We start from the raw sequence: 27,896 nt of genomic DNA on the forward strand, positions 1-27,896 counted from the left end.
TTATCACAATGTGTGCCCCTGTAACCTCTGTCAAAAAGGCCTGCATCATATTTATCATTTGTTTCAGCTCTGGACATGTGAAAAACGTATGAACATTATCTGCCTGATCCATCCCACACAAGTGCATTTATCCTCATTTAAACCACCCCATCGTGCAATTTTTGTAGGAGTATAATATAAGTTAAACATAGTTTTGTACTGTTGTGTGTTAAGGCTTGAGGATAACAAAAGTTTATCAGCTAATACGATTGTCCCAAGGAGGAAATATTCTACATGAGTCTATGTGGTGTTCCATTTAGTATTCTGTGCCTCAAGATCAACATTTTGTATTGCGATAAGAGTTTGATATAAATTACCAATCTTTCCCCGTCCCCTAACTACTTCTAACAAATTACTTTCTGAGCCAAGCGCACAGTATCCCCTCTTTTTAGCAGATAGTCACAGATGTGCAGGTATTTAAAAAGGTTGGCTTTAGGAAAGTCATAATCGGACATCAACGAGGAGTATGCCCTGACACCGCTACTATCCACTAAGTCTCCCAAAGTCTGAATACCCTTATGTCTTTATCTGTCCATAGTAGCATCAGAGAATATAAAGGAAAGCAATGCTGAAGAAGAGGTGGGGGTATAAAAATTAACCCTGCCAATCTGCAAGTATCTCCAGATCTGAAGCCATGCCTTATGGGCACCTTGAACCACCTTAAAGCGAGTTTCTTTTAAAATAGCTGGTCTAAAGAATCTGAAAAAAGCTCCCCGCTGCTTTGGGGCCCAATAATATTTGAAAAATATGCGGGAATTCGTCTACCTTAACCTCACCTTCCCCAACTAGTAAAATTCCCATTAGTTGAAGTAGACATGCCCAATAATAAAACCGGAAGTTGGGGACTGCCCAGCCCCCTCGAGATCGTGGAAGGGTCATATAATTCATAGCTCGATGGGGTTTACCCTGGGCCCACAAAAAGCTACGACATATAGATTGTAGTTTCTGGATTTGTTTTCCTGTAAGTTCTAGTGGAGTCGCCCTAAAGAAGTACAGGACCCTTGGTAAAATATTCATCTTTAGGACGTTACACCTTCCCAGCATTGACAAGTGTAGGCCTTCCATTCTTTCTAACTCCTTTTTGATCTTCCACAACATGGAATCCCAATTGCACGATACCATCGTGTCTAGACATGCATTAAGGCGCACCCCTAAGTATGTTGTTTCCTTCGTGACTCTGGAATCATTAAATAATGCCTGGTCTGTGCATATAACCTGTGTCTTGGCCAAGTTTAACTTGTAGCCGGATCTTTTCCCAAATATATTTACTAGTTGTTCAATCTCTGCCAAAGTCCTGGCAGGATCCTGCGAGACTATCGCTATATCATCTGCTTATGCTAATATTTTAACCCATTCCTGCCCTAGCCTCACCGGCTGTATATTTAAACTGTAATCCAACAGGTTCAGGAACTGATTAATATTAAGAGCAAATAGCAGAGGGGAGCAGGGACAACTCTGTTGGGTACCCCTTCATATAGGTACAGGGTTAGATTCAAGCCCCAATGCACAAACCCGCGCCACTGGGGATCTATACATAATTCTAACTGCCTGGATGAAACCAGGTCAAAAGCCTTGCCACCGCATTGTTGCCCATAGGAATTCCCAGGAGACATGGTCAAACGCTTTCTCTGCGTCAAGTAGAACCACTCCACATGGCGCTTTTCGCACATTAGCAGAGTCCAACAGGGCAACTACTCTGGCTATGTGGTTGACCGTGCCTCTTCCTTGAATAAGTCCATGCTGGTGGAATGGTATATTTTCAATGTATTATCTTGCACTGATTTAATAGTCCTTCAAAAATCTATAACTCCAGTTATATGTATGCTATTCTGTTTGTTTTGATGTCTAAATTAAGATAAAAATACACTCTATTTTTTTAATTAGTGTCAGATTTTTCTTGAGTCGCATCGATTACTTATCATCCATGTTGATCCTCTGAAAAAGCCTAACTCGTTCCTCTAGTAAACCTAACTACTCTATGTCACTCTACCAGAACTGAGCTAAGGATTTATTAGTGTGATTTCAAGAACCATCTTTGGGGTATTGTGATCATATTACATGGTAAGTTATCCAGCCATACCACATATTATTCCACTTTCCTACAATACAAAAATTAACTCTATGTGGGTTTCTGGAATGGTAAATGATATGGAATAATCCCATGGATCATGAGTTGTGGTACCCAGCAAATGTAACCAGAGGCACAATTTAAGCACTGACTCCTGATAATTAATCAACTTGATTTATTCAGCCAGCTAATTCAACAATCTTTGTTAATACTCTGGCTAGCTCAGAATAAATTGTATTGCTGTAGTTATGCATCTGACAATAGCAACCCCTCTAACTCAGCATTCAGGGAGTTGAGGACACGGTAAAGTCTCTTATAAGACCACAGTAATTGGCTTCAACACTGCACTGTGGCTACTTTCTGACATCACTTTCACTGTGAGTTTTTAGTTTATCCAAAACGTGTGCTCTATCTGGCACATGCATCAAGGTAGGCTTTTGCGATTCCTTAATTGCGATTATTAAGGAATCGCAATTAAGGAATTGCAAAAGCCTATGCATGTAGGAATCGCTATAAAAATAGCGATTCCTACACATTCCTTAATTTCGACTCCGAAATTGCGAGTCGCAATTAAGGAATGCCATCCCATTCATTCCTATGGGCCTAAGAAGTTTAAGAAAAAAAAAAAAGACAGAGGACAAGAGGCATTTGGCAAAACAGGAAGACTTTGTTTAATTAAACAGTCTGCTGGGAGAACAGTTTGTATGCATGAGGTCTGAGGACTGTCTCAATTTACATTGGGTTCACTTTCATCTTTTGTACAAAATGACAACAAGCAATAAAAGCTTCCGGCATACCATATATGATGAGAAATGTTGGTTGCTACCTTTGAGTCATAAATTATTAGTCAAATGGTTACTACAGGTGGGTCTCGACCTTGTTTGGACACAGTGTGGCCAGTGGTGAGCCTGTCCAGATGTCCGGCATGAAGACAGAGTGATCACTATGCATGCTAGGTCCTGATTGGCTATGTGTTCCTAACTCATGTTGCATCTGACTTTATTGTATTTTCAGCAGTGTTCGTACCCCCTCTGGCCATGTGTACTTTATTGGGGCGCAATCTCCCTTGACCATTGTAATGTCGCTGAGAGTATTTTGGGGATTGATCACGAGTTTTCTGATGGTGTGTTTGCCTGTCAGCTATCCACCCTCCCACCGTGACCCATCAATCAGTAATCCGGGGCCTAGGTCGCAGGAACTGCCTGACTACATACTTGCGTGTCGAGGTAGATGAGTAATTCAGAGCTGGCGATTTATTAATAAAGAGGATAGTTCATTTTTATTGATAAACGCATCGGTATCCATTTTAACACTAGTACTGTCACATATTCATGGCAATAATCCAAGAAAAGACAAGAATTGTGGGTAGTTTGTGCCTGAAAAGTTGGGACATTTCAGGTAATGCACACTGGGAAGATTACATTATAGGTATCTGGGTACATGGCATCTAGGGCACTGCTATGCTCAGAGCTTTGCAAGGTCACTTCTGGGTCCTGTCCAGTGGAGAAAGCATTTACAGGTTACAGTTGGCATAGATGCTACCAACATGAGGCCTTGTAATTTAGCATGTTGTGTTTGACTTTCCACTTCCACTTCAGTGTCTGGTTACCTGGTCTTGAATCTCTAACGTTTTTTGTTTTTCTTCTCACCAGTTTCTTCATTAACTTAGGAAGTTTTTTTGTAGCAATTGTCTTCTCATTGCGTTTACTTTTGGGCCAGCTAGTCCTCTGCCCTAAAGGCTGAACCGTCTGCTTCTGCACTTTTCGTCTTATCGTGTTTACTTTTGGGTCTACTGGTATAAAGACCAACATTTTAAACTTGTAAAGTGGGAGATTTTGAAAATAAAATGGGAGGAATATATTTTTCCCATTGACTTCATTTGAAACGGGCAATTTTGGGAGGGAGAAAGGAAAAATAAAGCACTTTTTGGCTTAAACAAATTGTTAGTCTCCTGCCTGAATCTGTTTTTTTGGCCTGTATGCCTACTGTTCCTACACCCTAAAGCAGAGGCCTTCAAACTTTTGTAGGTTGAGCCCCCCACGCTCAATTTTGTTAGCTGTTGGGCCCCCCAACACCTGACAGAAATTTCTGGAATCTGGTACACTACATAATTGACCGCCGTGCGCATATCCAGCAAATAATGTTCAACATAATAAGAGTGTTTAGTAAAGTGCAGGTTTGTGAGTGGGTGTGCTGAAATGACAGATTATTACATAGCTCAAACCACCATTTTCCTAGATAAAATGTGCGCAAATGGTTTTTACTAGGATGCTTTGTTTTACACATGACATTGATTGATAACACCACCAACATAAATGTGACGGGTGTGCCTGTTTTTTGCCACAGACGGTCAACCTGTGGATGGATTTTTGCTACTGCCATCCCCAGGTAGTGCTCTATATCCAGGGGCAGATTTACAAGGAAGTGCCGCAGCGTGGCACCGCAAGCCCTTTGGCTGCGCCACGCTGCGGCACTTTCGAAGCATAGGGATGCCACATATTTATAAGAATATGACGCATCTCTGTGCTTCCGCCTGCGCTGGCGCACAAACTTTTGCCATGCGCTGGCGTAGGCATCCTTGCACCATAGTGCAAGGATGCCTGTGTCGTGGGGAGATTGTTTTTGTGCAGGAAGGGGCACCTTCCTGCACATAAACAATCACAACAGGCATTTCCCTCTTTTAATGCATGCTGTAGAATGCAGCACGCATTGAAAGAGTGAAAAACAAGGAGAAATGAAAACATTTCTCCTCGCTGCACCTCGCTAAGCCACCTCTAGGGTGGCGTAGCATTCAGACGCATTTCCAGATTTACGATTCTTCATAAATCTGGAGATGTGTCTTGTTCCATGGGTGTTGCGTGGGAACATCCACAGCAATACTCATGGAACAACTCTTCAACACAAAGTGCTACGTTTGAAGGGGCCGTATTTACAAGGACGGGAAAAGTCACGCAGGGTGGCTTTTCCCGTCCTGGTAAATATGGAGGCGCCCCCCGCGCCACCAGTACGTCACGAAAAGTGACGTACTGGTGGTGCAGGGCGCTTGTAAATCTGCCCCCTAGTCTTTAATACAGCAAGTGCTGAGAACCCAATCTCACATAAATAGGACGAGCTGAAAGGCGAGAGAGTTTTGATAGCAGTTTCTCTCAAAGCTGAATATTCTGCAGACATTTTCAGCCAAAACAGGGACTGTAAGGGAGACAGTGTTGTCAGATTTTTTGAGCACTTCCTCGCTCAGAGCTGGTACACGAGAAACAAATCTTCTCTAGAAATCATTAACAACCGTTTTAGGCAGCATTATAATGGGATAATTGCCCACCAACCTGTTATGGATCTGAAGGCAAAGTTGAAAGTCCACAGAGAGGCATAGAACGAACACCTAATTGAGAATTCCTTAGTAGTACGACAAGTTGCTTGCCTGAAGCAGTTGGGGTTAAGAACACGTCGGGCTTATGTTTAAAAAAAAATAAAACTAATAATAAATGAATGATGGTGTCTATTTTACTTCAGAGCAATGTTGTCTGACAGACTTTGTGGTGGCAGGGACATGTTAAGGACTTTGGGTGCCCTGGGCCAAAACTATTTTGGAGGCCCCTGTTCAGTACAGCTTTGAGTCTAAATGATTTACTTTCAGCTCTGCCATACCCTCTTTAGCCATGCTACTACCGGTGCACAGGCACTTTGGTTGAAATTCTAAAAGCGTTTACATCTAATATTCATAGATAGTGATGTGTGTTTTCACTGTTGTAACAAAGCAGCAGCCCACTAATTTTACAGCGGAAAATATCTGTGATATCCTCCAATTTCTCATATGTGAGGACCCCTCTTGGATCTAAAATAAACTTTTTTATGGTTGTTGCTTGAAACAAACACATTTCTCTGCACATAGTAATAGACTCCTTACATCAATCATATTAAAAAGAAATGAAACAAAACGGTATTTACAAGAATCTGTTTAGGAATTATTCCAGGCCATCAGGGCAAAAACAGAGCTGTCTGTATCAAGGGGACCCCTAGAAGGCTGGATTGCAGTGCATGTAAATGAGTCATTTTGTAATTTAGTATGACATGCCCATACTCGTGTACAGGGGCGCAACTAGACCCGAACTTCGGGTGGGGGCTAACACTCCCAGCCAGGGCTGGCCCAAGCACTTGTTGCACACAGTGCAACAGTCTTTTTGGTGCCCCCTCCCACATTTCCTCCTTCTCCATGCATTCCCTCACTACCACTCACCAACGATGCACCTCATCTCTCTTTATTTTGTTATAGCGCTACTCATTGTTTACTCACACTCAGTTCTGTGATCTGCATGGTACACATTCTATGGAGCAGGCACATTAACTCTCTGTGCTGTGTGGGTGGCAGGAGTGCTCATGTGAGTGCACGGTGATCCATACGACAGTTTGCAAGTAGGGTAAGAGGAGTGACTGCAGGGTGAGCGAGGTGACCATATGAATTTGGTTGCAGTATAAGTGCAGAGTGGGACAAATTAATGTATGGTTAGTGGTGGGCTTATTTGAGTGAGATTGCAGATTGAGCAGTGAGGGGGACAGGTGAGTGAAGTGTCACTTGAGCGCAGGTTGAGTAGTGTGCTCCTGTGACTGCAGGGTGCGGTATAGGGTGAACAGTGCAAGTGCATTGTGAGTGCAGAGTGATCACTGTGAGTGCAGGGTAAGTGGGTAAATGGTGTGAGTGCATGGGGATCAGTGTGAGTGCAGGGTGAGCGTGAAAGTGAAGGGCGATAATGAGAAGCGAGTTGTCTGAATGCAAGGTGCATTCCCAGACACTTGAAGTAACTCAATGTTATTGACGGCAGCATAGGGTTTCAAATGTGTTAAACTATTGCTAATATGGCAGTAACCAGGGATCAGGGTGGAGGAAATAAATAATGTGGTGATCGTGCAACAAACTCCCAGTCTTATGATTAGGGTTGCCAGCTAATTATTTTGATGTCCCAGGTGGTACAAAATTAAGCAGTCACCCAAAGCTGTTCTGACAGCAAATATAGATAAAAATAACTTTTACTTGTGTTCTAGGGCTGCCTGAATAATCTATGGCTGAAAAAAGGGAACATGCTTCTTTATTTATAGACAAGCAATTTGCAGTCTGTTTAAAAGAACACATGGCTGGCTGGCATTTTGTGCGCCTGCCTGTGTAGTTTTAAAAGAAACTTTGTCTCCTTTCTGGGATGCGCTAACCCTCCCAGGAGGGGGTTAATTCATAGAGCTGAAATGCTTCAGCTGCAGTGAGAGGCAGGATGTCTCCACTGCTTAAACTGAAAGCAAACGAACAGACAGGCATTTCAGCTGCAGTGCGAGTCTAGGAGTCTCCTCTACTATAACATTGATGGCTGTCTGTTCCTTTACCTTCGGTTTTAGCAGAGGAGACTTCCTGCCTCCTCACTGCAGCTGAAGCTGAATGAATTAACCCCCTCCTGGGACGGTGAACATAATAAAAGCATGGGCACTTCATGCCCTGCCAATTTCCCCTCCCTCCTCCCTCCAACCATACCGGAGTTATCTAAGAAGACCTGACAGGGAACAAAGGTAAATTAGAGTGGAGTGCGCGCCCCCCCTAGGATGGTGTCGCGCCCCCCCATGGGGGCACGCCCCCCAGTTTGAAGAACTCTGCCCTAAAGCCTGACTTGCCTGTCTGCCACTGCAGATTTCGTCTCACTGTGTTTAATTTTGTTCCTACGACTACTCTATCCCGAAGCCCAACTTGCTTGTCTGCCACTGCTGTCGACTGGCTTCCTGCTCCTCCCATTTTTCACGTGCCCCCTGAGACACGATGTATAGGTTTTCTCCTAGCCCCTTTCATCTCATCATCTTGTAAGAAATAGTGCTATAATCATTTTTTGATAAGGGACATAAGAAGAAAGACTGGGTTGCACATATTTAATGCAGAAGTGCTATTATTCCTTATTCTAATTATTGTTGCTTCCTTGATCATGGGCGTCTTCTGCCTAGCTATGGCATGCCTTGTTGTATACTGGGAAGCTGACCACATTTAGCATTTTTTCTAACTCCCTTCTCAACCTGTTTCCACTGTATTTACCTCAAAATGTATTATTAATTGTGGTGGCTGCGTACAAAACAGAGAAGGGCGGGTCAGCATCAGGATCCTACTGGAGACCCCCCTAGAACCCAAATGTATGCTACATCTTTTTCAACAGTCACCAGCTGCTACGGTCCAAACCAGTGAAAGTGGGAAGGGGAATGAGGGAACATGTTCCCAAGCTTTATTAAATTGATCAAAACAGTCCCCGTACTTTTTATTAAAAACTAACTGTTCCAGAAGGGGAGAAGAAGAGCCTCTTCTAAGTGAGACAAGGCAGAGGCAGTTGAAGAAGAAACAACCCTACTCTCCATGGTGCATGCTTCCTGAAAGAAATGTAAATATGTGTAATTGATTAATCAGAAAATCTAAAGGCTACTTGTCCTTTCAATAGTTACCTAATAAAATATTTATACTAGGCATGGAAGAGTCCTACTATAAACATTACTTTTGAGAGCACTGTAAATATTTAATTAATTGTTTTCTGTGCAACCTTATACTGTGTGCAATACATTTTTTAAACTAACAACATACGTCCACGTTGCTTTCTATCACAAGCTTGGACCTCTTAGCACTATAAATACCAGTGCACCAACCAGGATTCAAACCAGTGACCGTCCCAGACTTCCAGGACATATTGTGTGAGGTCAAGAACAACACGTTTTCATGTTTATTTTGTCCTGCTGCCAGTTTACAGGACCATACAATGAAAAAAGGAAGGGTATTTTCTGCAGTTAAGGTCATATTTGTGTCCATATGTTAAATATGTTAGAACTTGTATTTATGGTTCATTGATACAAAGCCCTTCTTATTAGGTGAGCGCTCCAAGGAAATGTTGTAAGCTCGGACTGCACTATAGTGCTTCCAGTTTAAAAATGTATACTTATTTTTGCAAAGTTTAACAATATGAGGCTACATACAATGCTCCCAGAATGATCTTTAATTAGATGCAAGTATCTGCAGAAGCTTCAAACTAAGATTGATGATCCTTTGCTTTCAAAATGATATGTGCACAAAAAATGCTAAACTAGTGTGAAATAGTAGGTAATAATTCTTTGAAGCATCATTTAGTAAAATGTGTTGATGCATGCTAGTATTTCACAAAAATATTCATAGTGGAAAATCAGTGCAACTAGTTTCAACAAGATAATGGGAAGCATGAAAATAAACAATCATTGGTAAACCCAATAAATCTGACATTGTTGGTAAGCCTTTTGGTTTTATCAATGAGTGCCTTGTTGTGATATGTTTTTTAAAAACTTTGTTGTAGCTGCCAGGTTCTCACCTTTATAACAAACATTGGCAAAAAGAAATAATATTGTTTGGTCTCAAAAAGCACACATTGCTACAGTAATCCCTGGCAATGAACAAAACTACTTTGGGTTTGCCGATATGCTCCTTGTGAAAGCGGAAGCCAGTCTATGGAAGGATAGATAGAGAGAGAAATAGAATTTTTATAATAACAAAAGGTCTTGGTTAACTCCAAACCTAATTGGTGCCGGCTCAATTCTTAAAGAAAGTCACAAAATTGCACCATGGGGTATATGTCCTTGCATTAGTGCAGATTTACGGCTGTCAGGAATTTACAAAAACTTACAAAAGTAGGCCAGGAAATCGAACTCCTAGAAAATATGTGTGAGTTATGTTTTAGCATGAGCAAATATGCAGGTGTAGAATTTCTCATGAGAAAATCTGTTGAGTGTCTACACGTTTATTTTTCCTGCAACCACTTTTTCCCAACCCTGGAAGAAGTTTTACTTCTGCCATTGTCAAGAGTAAATTTACAACCTTTCTCAGTATGGGGAAAGATTAGAGAAAACTTGGCAAAAACCCCTAAAGCAAGCAATTTAGGAGATTTTCACAGACTCAAAAGGTCATTCCAACCCTGAAACTATTGCCTAACACTACCTCTAGACCCAGTATATAGATCTGCGTAAAGCTGGCAAAATAAGGAAACTGCTAGAATTCAAACCCTACTAAAGTATGATCCCTGGCATAATCAGAAAGTCAAATATCAGATCTTTTACATAATGAGATTACTGCCGTAATTTGTCACACCCTATGTGGCACCAAAGGGACAAGTGGAGATTTTTTTACTGCAAAAGTTGATTTTTGACTCAAACTGTCCCATGAGCAAGTAGGTATTTTATTAAATTCCACACCCCTACCATCCATTTATACCGATAGACATCGGAAATGATCACATTATCAAACCAACCCATCCTTCTAGATAAATGCATTTCTGTGCATTTTATTTTAAATGCTGTTACCTGTAGGTGGAAGCCCAATAAAATAGAGAAGCAGCTCAAACGAACAAAATATTCTCTAACTCCGACCCCACACTTGCTGACCCTGCGCCCATTGTATGCAGGATCATAGTTTCCATACATTTCTTTATGTACCTCAACCACTAGCCCAAATGAACATGTTGCTAAAATGTTTGCAGCTGCTAACAAGAAGAGGAGTGCTCAGTTTTATATGAAAGTGTTTTATGCATTCTTCCAAATTCAAAGTTCACAGGACAAAGTTTCTTCATTTGTTTCGAGCTGTAAATGATTAACAAACCCTTTCAAAATGAAGAAATGGTCATGTAAAAACTGCATGAAAGTACTACTTTTGATAAGTAATAAACTGAAAAAGAGTAAAAATTCCTAATTACCAAGAGTAGAATATGGATAAATGAGCAACATTACAATTCACTCCTTAGTATGGAATTACATTGGTTAGTGCTCAGATTGGATTATAACAAGTAACGTGTATTGTCAATCATTAATGAATAGCGATGCTTTAGTGATCATACTGTGTCTCAACAAATATTCTGTTTATGTCAACAGCTACATGCAACAGTACATCATCAAACCACAGACTGTGCAGAACAGGCAACATTTCGCACAGTAGTTATATGCTGCTGTATGTTTCACCCATAAAGTATCCTTGGGCCCATAGACTCCACACTTACTGTGCTGTAGCCCCATTGAACATCTTCTCATCAAACAACAACTCTTGCAGTCTATCACATACAAGTCACCGGTGATCCATGTGATAACAGGGCAAATATTATGTGCATATGTGCCAAAATATCAAGTACATCTTGTGGCAGTTACAAGATTGGATCAAATACCGACATATGTCCTTGCCACACATGTGAACGCTTGCCCTTTCTACCAGTATTTTCTGACACCATTTAGTCACTCCACACCACACAATCTCAACAGAGGTATGACAGCAGTCATCCTTTTGCATGGGATCATTAAGAGTAAATTCAGAATCTTGAAGCCATGCCTCCATTGAATGGATCACACTGGTGCTGCTTAAGACTCCAGCTCCTGTGTGTAATAATCTGTTGGCATAGTGTGTGTTGCAATTTATCATACCGAGTCAATCTGTGTACATTGACTGAAATCCTAGACACAAATCAAAGATAAGAAATCTTGCTGTGGCAGGAAAACGGGACCTCAGATGCGCATGAGGAAGGGTTGGTAGTATCTCTTTTAAAAACTTGAGTTTCTCAGCTATTGTACTTATTTGGCAAATGTTCTTGTATAATTTCCATCTTTCCGTTGGCACCGTTGTCATTGCAAATACATCCCAACCCAATGAAGATCTATAAAGTTTGCACTGTGAAGTCACTGGTGTCTCCGATATGGGCACACAGGATAAGTGTGCGCATACTGTTCTATCCCAATTAATTTCCTCACATTTAAGTATGTTATAACCCAGAACCTCAGAGTGCCAAAGAGCTGCATTGTTCCAGCATGGAACCTTAGCTGCTTGTTTCACTTTTACACATTTACAACAAGAAGATACCCCTTTGCAGTGTGTTAGACTTGACATATTTTGGCGTGTTTCCCCAGAGTGTTTGCTTTCTGACCTCCCTGTTTTGATTCTGTTTTTGCTGGCTTAGTGGTTCTGCACACTTTTCTCACTGCTGATCAGTGGTAATGTGCAAGTGCTCCTGTGGTAAATTGGGTTATGGATTGGTGTTTCCATGATTGGCCTATTTTATGTATGTGTCAGTCACTAGTAAAGTGCACTGAGTGTGCCAGGACCTGTAAATCAAATGTTGTTAGTGGGCTGCAGTACTAGGTTGTGCCACCCACACAAACAGCTTGTAAATGTAACTCTGGCCTGCCATTGTAGAGCCTGTGAGCGGTCTGGGACTGCCATGTCGACTTGGCAAGTGTACCCACTTGCCAGGCCCTAACCTTCCCTTGTCTTAAATGTCAGTCAACCCTAAGGTAGGCCCAAGGTACCCCTGTGGGCAGGGTGCAGTGTATGTGAAAGGTAGGACATGACCTGGTGTGTGTGGCATGTCCTAATAGTGAATTACTGCAAAATTCCTTTTTCACTATTGCAAGGCTTTCTGTTCCCCATAGGACAGAATGGGGAGTGTGTTTATAACATCTTATAAACATAACTGGCCCTGGGAGCTAGGTGGAAAAATACAGTTTAGTATGCCTTAACTATTTAAAGATGCATCTTTTAGTGAAGGTGATTTTTGCATTCTGTGTTTGAAAATTCCACTTTTAGAAAGTAAGTATTTTCTTGCTCAGCCATCCAGCAGGCCTCTGCTGGGTTTGTGTATTGACTGTTTGGGTTTTAGATGACAGGGGCTGGGAACAGCAAAGGCTCCAGATAGTCTGGGTGGGTCAGGAAAGGGCTGAATAGACCTGGGCTGCATTTAGAGTAGGGAGAGGAGATTTCCTTGCACCTGAATGGGCCTGGACTGCCTCTGACAATGCTGTCTCCACCTCCTGCCAGGAAGCCACACCAGGGAGGGCAGAACTGGTTCTGGCTGGGCACAGACACTCTCTGCCTGAGAGGACAAAGGATTTTGTGGTATAAATATTGGGGCGCAAACCCCCTGAACTTTAGAACTCTTTTGGACCAAAAAGACTGCCAAGAAGAAGAGCTGAAGAAGCTGTAAGAAGGAACTATCACTTTGCTGTGTGCTTTGCTCTGTTGGCCTGCAGTGGCTGCTTCTGTCCTGGGCAGTGAAAGGACTGGACTTAACGTTCTGCAATCTACTTTTGTGAGTTTCTTCAAGGGCTTGAGGTAGAGCTTGCCCCCTGTTCAAAAAGTCTCAGGAACAGCAAATACTTCAAGCTCTTCTGCCCTCAGCACTGGGAACTGTGTGTTTTGTGCTGCATCAGAACAAAAATAAATCCAACGCCGTCTAAGACGCTGCTGCTGACTCTGTGTCCTGAAGGCACAGCAGAGGGCATAGCTGCAGGGCCGCAGTGTGAACCTGGTCTCACCGATGCCGCCTGCTGATGCCGCCAATGAGACGCTGCTCGCACAGTGACCTGTGGGCACCGCACTCCATATCGCCTCGCTTCACGACGCCGCCTTGGCATCCCCGACAATGCCGCTCCACGCCGAAATCGACGCTGCTGCTTGCACTGTGGTTCGAGGGCACTGTTCGTAAGGTTACACTATGCACCACCCTCATCCCGCACTACAGCCTTGGCCTACCAACGCCAGCACCATCGACTCCAGTTTGTCAGCCGAAGACAGCGCTTCAGCAACAATGAAGCCACTGCTTGCACCGTGACCTGCCAGCACTACGACGGGCACCGCATTCACTTTGCACCGTGACTGGTCTCACCGACGACACCATCTGATGCCGCCACTGAGCCGCTGCTCGCACTGCGACCTGAGGGCACCACACGCTGCACCGCTGCACTTTGCACCGCAGCACGCAACGCCTGCAGACGCCAGCGCTCCTGACTTCAACCGCGAGGAGTTTATCCTTGTGACTCCAGGGGCCCAACAACTCCTGCACCGACCTCCGGAACTGACGCCTGTGGACGCCGTGCTTTCGGAAACTCAATGTGAGGTTGCCGACACCCTACATTTCTAAAGGTACTGCTTTGCGGGTCTTCCCGACACCGTAGCTGGCCCGCGACGCTGCGATCAGCCAGAACTGTTTGGATTTGTTTGTTCACGGCGCATTGATAGCCACAGAGGGAGCTATCGACTTTAAGGAACTGCTTTTCAAGGTTATTGTGATAACTGAAAATTTCTTAATACTGTATTGTGGATTTTTATTGTTTTTGGTCTTTTCATAAGTATATAAGTATATAAAAATATAGGATATTTTTCGAAACAGGTGTGGTGTCCTTTTGTAGTGCTTACACTGTATTACTGTTGGTTATGTGCAACTGCTTTACACACTGCCTCTGAGATAAGCCTGACTGCTCATGCCAAGCTACCAAGTGTAACTCCCTTATCCTGACTAGGAAGAAGGGTCACTATTTGGTCAAAGGCTCTTACCTCTGCCAACTAGAGACCCCCATTTCTAACACAGTGCATGATAGATAATAGGATCTCAACAAATGACCTGAAGCAGTCTTTTGGGATGTTCCATAAGTGTAGCTCTGCTTGTATCACAGAACATCTGCATAAGTGACATGATGGGAATGTAATGCCGCATACTTTCCAGTGCTATCATGGACAATTGACCTTGAGGAGCTTCTAGAATCCTACTACTACTACATCTCTAGCATCTGAAACCATGTCTGAGCAGAAGAAGAGGGCCATATAATCACAGACGATGCGCAGATGCCAGCACATGGTTTACACTCTTTAATACTTAAGGCATCACTTTCTGCCAACTGTGACCACACTGTAGAATGGAGGGGACCATCACCTCTCCAAAAGGCTGTTTATATCACCACACCCAGGTGGGAACTTTTTTGCACCGAAAAGCATGTTTGGCAGCAGTGACCCGGCATTCTGGATTCAGGTACACTTTCAATATTTGAAGGTAGTTAAATAAACCTTGAACCAAACAATGGAGCTTATTTTATCAGTCTTTGTCCTGATGAAACATTCAGAAGCAATTACAGGATTGTAAACGCATCAACACCACCAAATCAGAGATAGGTGCTATTAATTGAACAGACTCACCCATGGGCCAAGCGCAAACAGCATTGAATTGCCCACCAAGGATGTACAGCACAACTCTGGTGTATCACAGATCGGGTGAAGAATAACACCATAATTTTTCCCTTTTTTTCTTGCAAAATTTAGACTGACCAGTTTAAATCACACAAATTGCTCGTTGCAAGCATATTTTTCAAGTCAATTTAATATTTGCTAAATTTTAATATTTGCGCACTCAATTATAAATCATGTTTCTCATATTCACGCAATGTGCACTGCACACAATAGTGTTATCTTTTGTATAAATTACTTTTAATGTTTGAATCTTGAAAGACAAATATTGAATGAATGCCTTATGTAATCTTGTTTAAACTTCTTCAAGCTATTGGAAGAGGTTTAGGTACACAGTATTGATTCGTGCCTCCCTACATGATTGATACATAAATGATGAATCAGTCTATACATTTGTGAATAAAATAGGTGCTGGAGGAACGTCTTTCACCTCATACACATATACTTAGGACCCAATCGCTATGGCTTTATATGGGCTGGGCACTCGTTTGTGTACACTACAGTGCAGTCTGGGTTACCTGTGGAAAGATTGTGTCAGGTTGGACACAGGAAAATGGATTCTAGGGGTAGGTTTACAAATATTTTGCCCTGAGTTAGTGTCACAAAAGGGACACAAACTAGCACAAAGTGTTTTTTTTAAATGTACTTCCAGCGCAAGAAAGTAGCCTACTTGCTTTGCGAAACTTACCATAAAGGGGGCATTACATGGGTGGTACATGGGCGTCCCACAAAGTCGTCGCTTTTTGATCCATACCCTATCTATTAACCATAGTAGACAGGGTTTTGCGCCAAAACTTAACGCCATTTGAAAGGCGTCATTAAAAGGAGAAGTGGTTTTATTTCTTCTTTCTTTTCTGACTTTGCATGCAAGCTTCACTGTACAGCACACATACAAAGGAGGAAAAGTCCTATAATAAAAGCTAGAGTTAGCACTTTTTAAAATGAAAGGCATTCTCCAGGTAGGATTTCGCAATCAGAGATTGTCATTCATTTGGACAATGTATGGCCGCACGTTTGCAGTGAAGGTTTTTCCAGATAGGTCTCCACCATCACCTTCCTTGTCCGGTACTCATGCAACCATTAGAAGCAAGATATCATCATCAAGATTTTGAATGAACACATAATCTTCCAGGAAATTCTTTTCACATAACACAGAAACCATGACTGGATATAACAACTTGAATAACAAGATTGTGTGAATGCAATAGTCATTTGAACTTTTTTCTTACCTTAACATTTTTTGTTTTTATTGTTTGCAGGACAAGAAACAATTAAGCCTCTGGTTACCACCAAATATGGACAACTCCAGGGAAAACTATTCAGTGTTAAAGGAACGCCCCAAGAGATCGAGGCCTATTTTGGAATCCCTTTTGCAAAGCCCCCTATTGGGCAGCTAAGTTTTTCTCCACCACAGTCTCCAGAACCCTGGAACAATCTCAGAGATTCATCTTCTTACCCGCCACTGTTAGAAAATCACTTTTGCTTTTTGTTACCATATTAGAAAGTGTGTTATCATGAGTAATGAACATGCATTTGACACTTTATCTAAGGCACAGCATTACAGTGGGCAATATTAAGGCAAACATTAAGTGGAGGGTAACAACATATGAAGGGTGCAAAAGTTAACGCAGAAGTGGAGAAGTCTGGGGGTGATGGAGGTATTTACAGGATATATAGAGGGGTGTTATAGAGTAATGAAGAATACAAAGAACAGCATACTGCTAAGCTTTCCCTATTTGTTATGTCATGGTATGTTGATTTGTATAGCGCACTAATCACCTGAGACGTCATCCAGGCATTTGGGCAGGTGTGTGGGTGTGTGGCCCACGGTGCTTATATGAAGAACCTGATCTTCAGCTTCTTGCAGAACTCAAGAAGCATGGAGAGAAGAGGCTCTAATGTGTTGAGCGAGGTCGTTCCATGCCTTGGGTGAGATGTAAGAGAATAGGGCATTGTATGTGTGCTTGAAAAGTTTGAATTAGCTGTGCTTCTGAATAGGGAGCCAATGAAGCTTCCCGGAAGCGGTGTGATGTGGGTGTGGCATGGGAGGTCAAGTAGGAGTCTTGCTGCCATTTTTTGTATGTTCTGGAGCCTGTGTAGGAGTAGCCTGTAGATTTTGGTGTAGAGAGTGTTGCTATAGTTCAGCGTGCTGGTGATGAGTGATTGTGTGATGGTTCATCTGGTGTTCTGAGGCAACCATTTGAAGATCTTTCACAGCATGCGAAGGATGTTGAAGTAGGAAGTGCTCACTGGCTGACCTGAGCTGTCATATTGAGTTTGTCATCTAGAATGATCCCTAGATTTATTTTGTGGTGTCGGTGTGCTGGTCCTAGCTCCGATAGAAACCAGGTGAAATCCTATAGTGAGGCCTTGTTGCTGAAGACCAGTACTTCTGTCTTGGCAGAGCTGAGCTTAAGGCAGTTGGTTTGCATCTAGTCTGCTACTATGGTCATGCAGTTGATGAAGTTGGTTCTAGTGGTGTTTGTCTTGTCTGTCAGGGAGAGGATGAGTTGGGTGTCTTCGACGTAGGAGATGATGGTGCTGTCTTGTGATCGGATGATGTTGGCAAGAGGTGTCATGTATATGTAGAAAAGGGTGGGGTGGAGGGACGATCCCTGTGGGAAACCGTATATCAGTTTCTTGGTGTCTGATGTGAAGGGTACCACCTGATCCTTTGGGTTCTTTCCATGAGGAAGGAACAGATCCATTCAAGAGCAGATCCTTGTATGCCAGTCTCATGGAGTCTTCAGATGAGGGTGTTGTTGGAGACAGTGTTGAAGTCCACTGTTTCTCCATGGTCCAGTATGTTTTGAATGTCATTAATGGCCGCAATGAGTGCTGTGGTTCTTTCTGAATCCTGATTGAGTGTTGTCTGGAAGATGGTGAAGGTTGAGGTGGGTTGTGAGTTGCTTGTTGATGTCCTTCTCAATCACTTTGGCGGAGTAGGGGAGCAGGGAGATGGGTCGGAATGTGTTCACTTCATTCAGGTCGGCTGTGGGCTTGTTGAGGAGGGTGATGATTTCTGCAAGTTTTTATTCATCTAGGAAAGTGGCAGACATGATGGAGGTGTTGATATGGGTCACAGTGGTGCTGATTGGTGACGGTCCCAGGTTGTGGGTCACAGTGGCGCTGATTGAATGGACAACCCTCACCAGAAATGACAGAGCTGCAATCATCCAACCATCCACTCAGGGGCCCCAATGAACTAGGCCTGGGTGAAGCACTACGCTACGCTCGCGTAGTTTGCGAAGTTCGCGCTACTTCGCACTACGCGAACTGCACGTAGCACAGTGCGAACACGCGTAGCGTAGTGTTGCGTAGTGCTGCGGTCATTTTTTGCTTGCTCGCGGTCCTCAACGTCAAGTTGGCGACCGCGAGCAAGCAAAATGACATCCTGGCGAGACTTTTTCCTTGTTCGCGATCGCGAGCATGGAAAATAAACCTCCCGGCGAGATTCACAACGCGAGAAGATCAGGTTTCTCATTGCGAGGGGTCGCGTATGCTCGCGACCGCTCGCGATGAGAAACTACCAGTTCGCGTTGAGAAAGCTGCAGCTCGAGGAAAAATCTACACGAGCAGCAGAAAACTACAGCTCGCACTGTGCAAGATGCCATTTTCAATGATTGCACAGTGCCGGTTGCTTGTCCGCACTGTGCAATCATTGAAAACAACATCTTGCACAGTGCGAACATGTTACTTCGCAGTTCGCGAAGTGCTACGCGTAGCTCGCGTAGTGCGAACTTCACTTTGCGTAGCTTCGCGAAGTGCTACTTCGCGAACTACGCCCACCCTTACAATGAACCCATGCCTGGGAACGTCACCAATCAGGTAGCTGTCTTGGATGATTGTGGGTAGATTAGCAAGGAGTTCTCTGGTGTTCGGTTGGTGTGTGAAGTTGCTGTGGATGTTTGCGATTTTGCTGTGGAAGAAGTTGGATAGGTTGTCGCAGAGTTGTTGGGAGGCAGCAATGTTGTTGAAAGCAACTGAAATCCTTGGCAATCGAGAAGATATCCTGCAGCTGTTGGAGCTTCCATTAATGCGGTCCACTAGTACTTTTTTCTTGGTGTCTCTAATTTGCCGGTGATAGAATCTGAGGGCAGCCTTGTCGGTAGTTCTGTCAATGATGTTGTGGCTGGCTCTCAATTTCCTTCCTAACTATTTACAGTGTTGTTTGGTCTCTCAGAGGTATTTTGTGCACCAGCTGGCCTGCTCGTTTGACCTACTATGCTTTTTGGGTTTCAAGGGTGCGAGGGAGTCAGCGTAGTTCTTGATCCAGTTGTTGATGTCTTTTTCAAGCTTGTCTGTGGGGCAAGGTTTATCTGTGCTGAGGGCACTGAGCCAGTCTGCTTCTGTAATTTTGCCCCAGCTGTGGCTTGGAATGTTGAACATAGTATGGGTGATGACTTGAAATGTATTGATTTGGAAGTGGATGATGGGGTGGTCGATCCATGTGAGCTGTGTGGTGGAGTTGTATTTAATGCTACAGCTTGTGATGAAGATGGGGTTCAGTGTGTGTTGATACTGTGACGAGCTGGGTGACTCCGATGTTGCTCAAGCTGTCGAGGAATGCTGTTGAGCAGGAGTTGTTTTGGTCTTCTTGGTGAAATTTGAGGTCACTGAGGAGAATGTAGGCTCTGGAGTCAGTGATGAGCGGAGCCACAAAGTTGGTGATGAAGTTGGTAAAGGTGGGTAGTGGTCCGGGTGGTCGGCAGGCAATTGTTCCATTCAGGGCAAAGTTTTCGGATATTTGCAGCTGTAAGTGCTGGTGTTCCATAAATGGGGTGGCATTCTGTCTAATTTTGCGCATTTTATAGATTCTTTGTAGATGATAGCGAGTCCCCCTCCTAACTTGTTAAGGTGGTCCTGATGAATGATCTTGTAGCCCGCTGGGATTTCTGTAGTGATGTAGGGAGCCAATGTGGGATTGAGCCAGGGTGTGTAAATGTCTTTTGAAGACAGGTTTGGTGGGAAAACCTGTAATTTCACTTCCTGTCCTGATGGATGATAGGAAATTCAGTGATGTCACTACCTATACAGGTGAATGATGGGAGAACCAGTGATGTCACTTTCTGTGCTGCTGGGTGATGGGAAATTAGGTCCTCTTGCTTGCCTTTCTCTTTTAAAGACCGTTTCCTATTTCACATGCAATTTACAGAAACTACCCTTGGGAAAGCAGGTATCTGTACTTACTCCTTTTTTTCTAACAATGCCAAAAGTAAGCACCCACAAAGCATCCCCTGACTTCTCGCCCTACAGTAGGTAGTTTCTATACCCAGTGAGAGGTTTTTAAACTCACTATATTTGTATGTGTCATTGTGTGCATTCAACACAATATATGTGTACCACAAGCATTATAGGAGAGTAGCTGATAGCAGATGAGGAGAAAGGGAAGGATTGTAATAATAATTCAAGTGGTACATATCATCAGAGGGCTTGAATCATTGGCACAAAGCAAACTGATGGAACCTTCCTGCAGAATGTGATGACAGGCCCCCGAGTCTCCCATAACTCACAGATATTCATTGACCTTGGGCTGAATTGGTCCCCCTTGAGGGTTGGGGGGCCCCTGAATGGTAGAGGACCCCTGTGGCACAGCGGCTCCAGGGCCATTGTTACACTCTTGGATTGAAGCAAATTAGGGCACAGTAGCTTTTAAATGGACAAAGTAAGTGAAAACGTTTAACAAAAATGCAGGAAAACAAAAAAGTATGTGAAGTTAGTGAAGAATGTATGGCAATGACACAGGGTTTAGAGTAAGATAAAATATTTTTATGCCACATATTGTGTTGCTGCATTGTCTGTAACCCGCAAGTTGTCAACATAAGTGACTGTCAGTTGTTATGCATGAGTGCAAAGGGATAAGAATGTTCATAAAATTAACTATGTTTTTTTTCTTTCTGAAAACTAACCTGGCAGAAAACCAACCCAAATCTATAAAGAAATTAAGTTCCTGTGTAAATATGCACATGTTAGCAATCAGGTTAATATGTGATTTTGTTTTCATTTAAGCCTGTGAGAATATCAATGTCAAAACCTCTGAAATGGTCTTTGCATGTATTTGTTGCATATATTCAAACCTCTGCTTTTAAATAGTTCTTATGTAATGGGTTGCCCCTTTACCACGCTCATTTTTCAAATATTAATCTTCATCCTAAAACAGCTTTCTCCTTGAAGATTACCTTGCTGTCCATTTAAAAAACTCAAGGTTGTGCTCTTAGCTGGGGAGAAACACTAGATTGGTTCAACCAGAAGACGATGTGGACTGAAAATGTTTTGATCTCCAGATTTTTAGTATTCCAATGCATGGGTCATAATCCTGCACCTTACTTTTCCAAACAAAACCATGGCCATGAGTGCCTGGCCCACTGGTATACAATCCTGGGATGTTCGCCTGCCCCTATGATAGTTACGTGCCCCAAAAGGGTTTGTTACAGGGAAGCTTTAAACCTGCTCAGACAATGTGACACTAACATCATATCATTTAGGATAATGAAGTAATGTGATACCATAATTAATCCTTGATAAATTCCTCACCAACTGATTGTGTGGTATATGTAGCCTTTTCAGGATTTTTAAAAACATATCATTGTTCATTCTCCCCAGGAAAGACCAGAAAGGGCCCAATTGTGCACTATTTAATACATCAGTCAAACAGTCCTACATGTAGATCCTGGTCAATGTCTGTTTGCTTGTAATATGGGTTCAATAGATTCTAACCTACCAGAAGTGTTAGCAAAGTTAAATCACCATTAGGATCTTCAGACATGTACGCTGGATCTATAGACGGACATGATACTGCATGGATCAGGTGCTTGAAGGCAAGACTGGGCATCTTCTTTGTCAAATGGAGAATGGATGCAGAAAGAAAGTTGAAACTCGCCTGATACCTCCAATGTAGGCTTTTGTGAAGCATTCGTGGGTGTTGATTCATTCTGCACTAGGATTATCTAACTGGGAATCAATCCAGGTGCTACGATAGGACAAGATCATAGTACTGAGCAGAGGGATTGGGTGAATTACCAAAACTGAATCCAATGGCATAAGATTCTTTAGTTGATCTACCAATACTAGCAACATATTTACATGTCAAATTAAACCTCTTAACTAATACATTGGTCATGTGCCTATCAGTAAAACTGTTGTTTGCTATGTCCAATGGGCTGTATTGCAAATTGAGATAACTGCAGTGGCGAATGGTGACATTTGAAAGTGGTGAGGCGTAAAACAACTGTCGTACTTCACTGTGGTGAGTGAGCATAGCGAGGGACCCTGAACTACATATGGGGGGTTTGGGGGCGCTTATCCCCCCCAAGAAAAATTTGAAAAAAGAGTGGGCAAATAGTGCATTTTCACGCAAAGAAATCCTATCTCGTGAACTCCCCTCAACAGGGTGCAGCTTTTGTTTGTGCACCAGGTGCAGTGGCACCAGGGACCAGAGGTGCCAACCAAATCCTGATTATTATTGTATTGTACACTTCCGAAAGCAGTATTAAGGCCCAGTCCATCTGTCTCAGCATCCCAGACGAATTCTCTCACGCCTGCACCACTCGCCTCACATCTTCTTTTAAACACTCCAGACACCCCCACACTCATTCCAGGAAGCCCACTCACAGATGGCCCTTCTGGTGTGCCTCTCTCAGGATTGTGAAAAAGAGATTGGATGCCACAAAAAAGCTTTAGCTCTGGCCACTACAAGTAGTGCTTCTGCAACAGAAACATCCATTCCTATTAGTCTTAATACAGATAATGAGCAAGGCCTTCTAACCAGGCTGACATCGAGCGAGGAGTCGAGCCCACTGCATTCTGGTGGTGGCAGGGGCGTAAGTAATCCATGTATATTTAAGGGTGCGTTGGGGATTACACATGCAACTGAGAATTAGATACGTCCTGAGCCTGCTCAAACTGAATCTTGTGCCAACTAAAAGGCAAAGACATTTTAAATAACAAACCAAATTGGGCTTTAGGAAACCTTGTGCTGTCCTTGGTAAGGAACTCCACCAGGCTGGTCATTCAAATGCTGCTTCCTTCATATCGATCCTGGCTATTCTACCACAGGACAATACTGACTTTATGGAGTCCATCTTTGGCAAATTTTTTAATCCAGTACTTTCTGTCTTAAAAGGGATTGAATTAACTCTGAAGGGTACTAAAGGACAATTAATTGATCTCTCTGCTAAAAGCACCAGCAAGACAACAGGAGGGTGCCCTATACTAACAGCAATGAGGGCCAGTTAGCTGAACAAACAGGTCAAACTAACTGGTTGTCAAACGAGACTGCCCCAAAGCAATTGTCACACTGCACCCCAACTGTTTCGATGCCATTTGTTCTGTCAGAAGCAAATTCGTAACCAGTCCCACGTGAAAGCTGCCATGCTGACAATACAAGTATATTTCACTCCTCCATACTCCCTACCATACATACATCTGCCTCCTGAGGCCTCTCTCCTGGTCATTGTTTTAAAAAATGTACCTGCCTTGCCACGCGGTCCAGCTTGAGAATGAGGCCCAACTAAAGAACAAGGTCATTTATTGGCTATGTTCATCGTTAAGCAAAATTAATTCTCATTCCGCCTCACAGAACATCATTACTGTCCGAAGAGTTCAATGGATAGGCAACATGTCAACACAACAGGGGTGGTGCCCAATATTAACAGCAGCGAGGGTCAGCTACCCGAACAAAACAACATTGGCGGAACCCAAGGGGTATTATCCGGGGCACAAACTGGTCAAACTGACTGGTTAACAAACAAGACTGCCCCAAATACATTCTTTCCCCAAATCTTCAAAGAACCACACCGCATTTTCCTAACAACTGCATTTTCCTAAAATGTCCAAATTGTATATTGTACAAATGGCACTGCAGTAACTTGGAGTTATGAAGTGTGCACTTGTCAAAGAAAACGAGGGGGTTACATGCAATACACAAGGTCACACTCAACATAACGTCCCTTAAAATAACTTACTAAACCAAATATGAAGACTTTCAACTTTTATTAACAATGCAGAATTCGCCAAACTGTCGGCACATATAACTTTAGGCAAGATGTTGACTTTTAGCACTCCACTTGAAGTGTAATGCTTTCATATAATCTGGCATTTGCTGTTCTGTTAAATGCATTTGCCACCGGCCAAAACTCAGCATTCATGCTTATCTTCTGACAAGGCCATTCTTTATACAAACACACACAGTCCAGATCTCTTGACAGCTGCGTTTTCTGCAGCGAGTACCCCAAGACACAAACATGACGAAATTTGCATTAAAAGTTTCCAGGGTCGAGGACCATTATTTACAGACTCCAAAACACTGCCTCTGCATGCGTGCAGCGGGGGCACTGTGTGCAAATGACAAGTGCAGAAGAGGTCACGCTGAGAGGAAAAAGCTTTCACCTTAATCAAGTCTTAATCAAGACTGAGCCACCGAAAATCTGCATAATGTCCAAATTCATACCTATGTGCTGCTGCATTTGTTAACCACCGGGAAATCAACATAGGATCTTTCAGTAAAGCCGAGCCGAAAAGTAAGGTAACCTCTGTTTAAAAAAAATAAACAACAACCGGCACCCACCATCTTAAACAGCCCCATTTTCACTATGATCCCTCTGAATTAAGTTAATATTATTAACAAAGGCGCTGTGCGGCCCATCTGCCCGAACACCCCGTTCTGAGGGTGCCCACTTTCCCGGGCCACCTCTCTATATTAACAGGTCACACCAACCATTTTAGACCCCCATCGAGTGGGTTTGTTTAGGGCTGACGCCTCCTCAAGCCCTAGCGCTGACCAGGGACCTGGGCTGCCAGCTCTCTTGCAGGGGGGACAAATAATTACCCCCTATTCCCCACCCACACAAGCATTCTCCAAATAGGGAAAATATTCAACTTGCTGTACACTGCACAAATATATTGACGAAAAAGCCATATGTTTCACGGACTAACTTTTGAAACGATCTAATGCTGCAGGGCTAGGGCCAGAGCATCATATCTCTGTGGCAGCAAACTACGACCCAGATTTACCAAGATTTGCAGAACGCAATGCTGAATGGCACACTGTGGGCCTGGGGCATGATGTAGCCATCATCATCACGTCAGATCTCAAAATTTAACATGATGTCCACAACATGGGTGGCGAACTGGTCGCTTTTAATCCCAGCCCCCTCCACTGGATTAAAAAAAAAAGTGTGATTCTTGGGAAACCTCTTAATGTTTCTCTGCCACAAACTGTAGCAAGTGTAATGGAACAACAGTGTAAATATGCGCACTGTCAACTGTGAGCTTTAATCAATTTCAAGGCAAGGCAAATGGCTTTATTTCGACAGAAAAACATGTCTTAAAAAGCAATACAAATACACAAACAATTTTTAAAACAATAAAAGGAGCCAATTCGTAACAAGAATGCATTCAATTCACAAAACGAAGGTGCCAATAAATTACATAAAAAGAGTATAAATTTTAAAACCAGAATTAAACAAGGTTCAAAAGCCTATTTGATCTAATCGACCATGCCCAGCTTAGAAACTTCGCCAGGCCGCAGGCATATAGGGGCCGCGGGTCCGTTTTCAAAATTCGCAAGGCCTCCCTATGGTGTCTGGTGCCTAACTCTCTACAGAGAGGTTTCAACCACCTGCGACGTGGAGCTTCATAGGCGGGGCATTCGAAGAAAAAGTGAGGAACGGTCTCTATCTTTGACAAACAATACGGGCACACAGAAGTAGTCTGGGCTGGGACCCTCCACCTAGCAGTCAGTTCACCCACAGGAAATAAACCAACTCTATATTTAAAATACAATGCCCTATCTCTAGATTTTGTTATAATATCGAGATAGGGCTCGCAGAATGGGATCTCCTTCACTAGTAAAAATTCAGCAGTAGACCTACAAAGCTTAGAATTGGTGTTTTGCCCGTCTATCACCCAACACCAATACAATTTCTTCAAAACAGATTTAGGGGGAGCAGTTCTAGTCTGCCAAGCTTCATCTAAACCCAAATCTGTCATTAATCTCTTTACTTCCCTCAGCCAACTAATTTTGGACCAGCCAGGCATCGATAAGATCTCTTTTAAACTGTCTGCGTAGCTGGCCAATTCGGGGACTCTCCAAATACGGGCCCAAAGAAGGAGAGGACGCAACCTTGCCAAGTCACTAATGGGACAACTGCCCATATCAAGCAAAAGTGGAAGGGTTGGGTTGCTGTAAAGAAGTCCTTAAGAAATTTATTTTCAGAACACGTCAACTGGTCCACCTTTTGCACGCCCCAAAGTTCCCCCCGTAGAGTGCCGCACTCACGCCTCTTGCCCTATATATGTCAAGTACCGGGGCGATTGGCTTGAGGGAGGAGGCCCGATGTTCTTTAAGTAAGGCCCCCGCCACCCTCTTGTGGTTCAGTAACATCTTCTGGAGGTGGCCATTCCATCTCATGGTATCACAGATGCGAATTCCTAAATAATCAAATTCTTTGACCCTTTCTAGGGGAACTGAGTTTAGTGTCGGTGGCCTACCAAGCTTCTTTGGGGGATTCAAGACCAGATACTTAGTCTTGTCAGTATTAATTTCCAATCCCCGCAAGTCACAGAAGGACTGGAAATTAATTAAGAGGTTCTGTAAACCTACCGGGGTCTTCGAGATCAGTAGGGTGTCGTCTGCAAACAGAAGGGTGGGTACCCTCCTGCCTGCCAACGAAGGGGCATCTGAAGGGGTCTGCAGAAGGAAATCCACCACACCATTAACATACAATGAGAACAGAGTGGGGGCTAATACACATCCCTGATGGACGCCTCTGTTTACAGGTATTCTTGAAGTCTTTTGGCCCTGATTTCCCCACCTAATCTGCGCGTAGTTTCCTGAATGCAACTTAATTAGCAAGGACAGTAAATATGGGGGCAAGCCCAACCCAGATAGCACCCTCCAGAGATGGTTACGGGGAACCAGGTCAAAAGCAGTCCACAGATCTATAAATGCCAAATAGAGACTGCCTTTGGCCAGAACAACCACTTTCCAAAAAAGCATCAACAACCGGAAAGTTTGCTCAATGGTCCCAGTACCTGTTCTAAAGCCTGCCTGAAAATCAGACAGAATACCCTTCTCCTCTGCCCACTGTAAGACCCTCCCCAGAACCACCTTTCCTGCCACCTTCTGTGAAGAGTCTAGAAGGCTTATGGGGCGATAATTAGCAGGGTCCTCCCGACACCCTTTCTTAAAGATCGGGACGACCTCAGCGCCCCTCCAGGATTCTGGGAAAACTGCGTCAGAAAAGCTAGCATTTAGTAAGGAGGCAATAAGTTTCCCCCATACTACCGGGTTAACGCGTAGCAGATCCCCAGGTAGGCCATCCGGCCCCGCAGCTTTATTAGGAACAAGACGCTTAATTACGTCCGCCACTTCTTTGGCCGTAAACATAAATTCTAGGCTCAACTCCTGAGGATCTAGTAGGGGGCATCGATGGAAGTTTCCCCATTCTCTATTACTACATTATATAGGTGGGAAAAGTGGATGAACCACGAGGCCTCAGGAATATTACATGTTATGAGCGAGTCCACAGGTTTGTCTCTGGCTCTAATCAATTCCCAGAAGCCCTTCGAATCTCTAGCGGAGCTTGCCAGTTTCAGATCGCACCAAAACTGGTTCTCCCAGTCTGACTTAGCCCTGGAAATCACACCTCTGTAACTTTTCCTAGCGGTACGAATCAGACCACCATCCTTAAGTTTGACTGCATTAATTAACTCCCTTTTGGCATTACGACAAGCAGGCGAATACCAGCCAGGGTTGCCCTTTGGGCGACA

General features: G+C 43.4%; 1 protein-coding gene across 1 annotated transcript in view; it reads left to right on the forward strand.

Moving 5' to 3' along the window:
* LOC146776049 (liver carboxylesterase-like) overlaps nucleotides 1-27,896 on the forward strand; it is a 306,711-nt gene that overhangs the window by 55,262 nt on the left and 223,553 nt on the right. Inside the window, exon 2 of the mRNA XM_085637099.1 lies at nucleotides 16,385-16,589. Coding sequence (XP_085493225.1) covers nucleotides 16,385-16,589 — 205 coding nt within the window. The remainder of the gene's footprint in view (nucleotides 1-16,384; nucleotides 16,590-27,896) is intronic.

The sequence above is a fragment of the Triturus cristatus genome, chromosome 12, assembly GCF_964204655.1.
Source record: "Triturus cristatus chromosome 12, aTriCri1.1, whole genome shotgun sequence".
Lineage (NCBI taxonomy): Eukaryota > Metazoa > Chordata > Amphibia > Caudata > Salamandridae > Triturus > Triturus cristatus.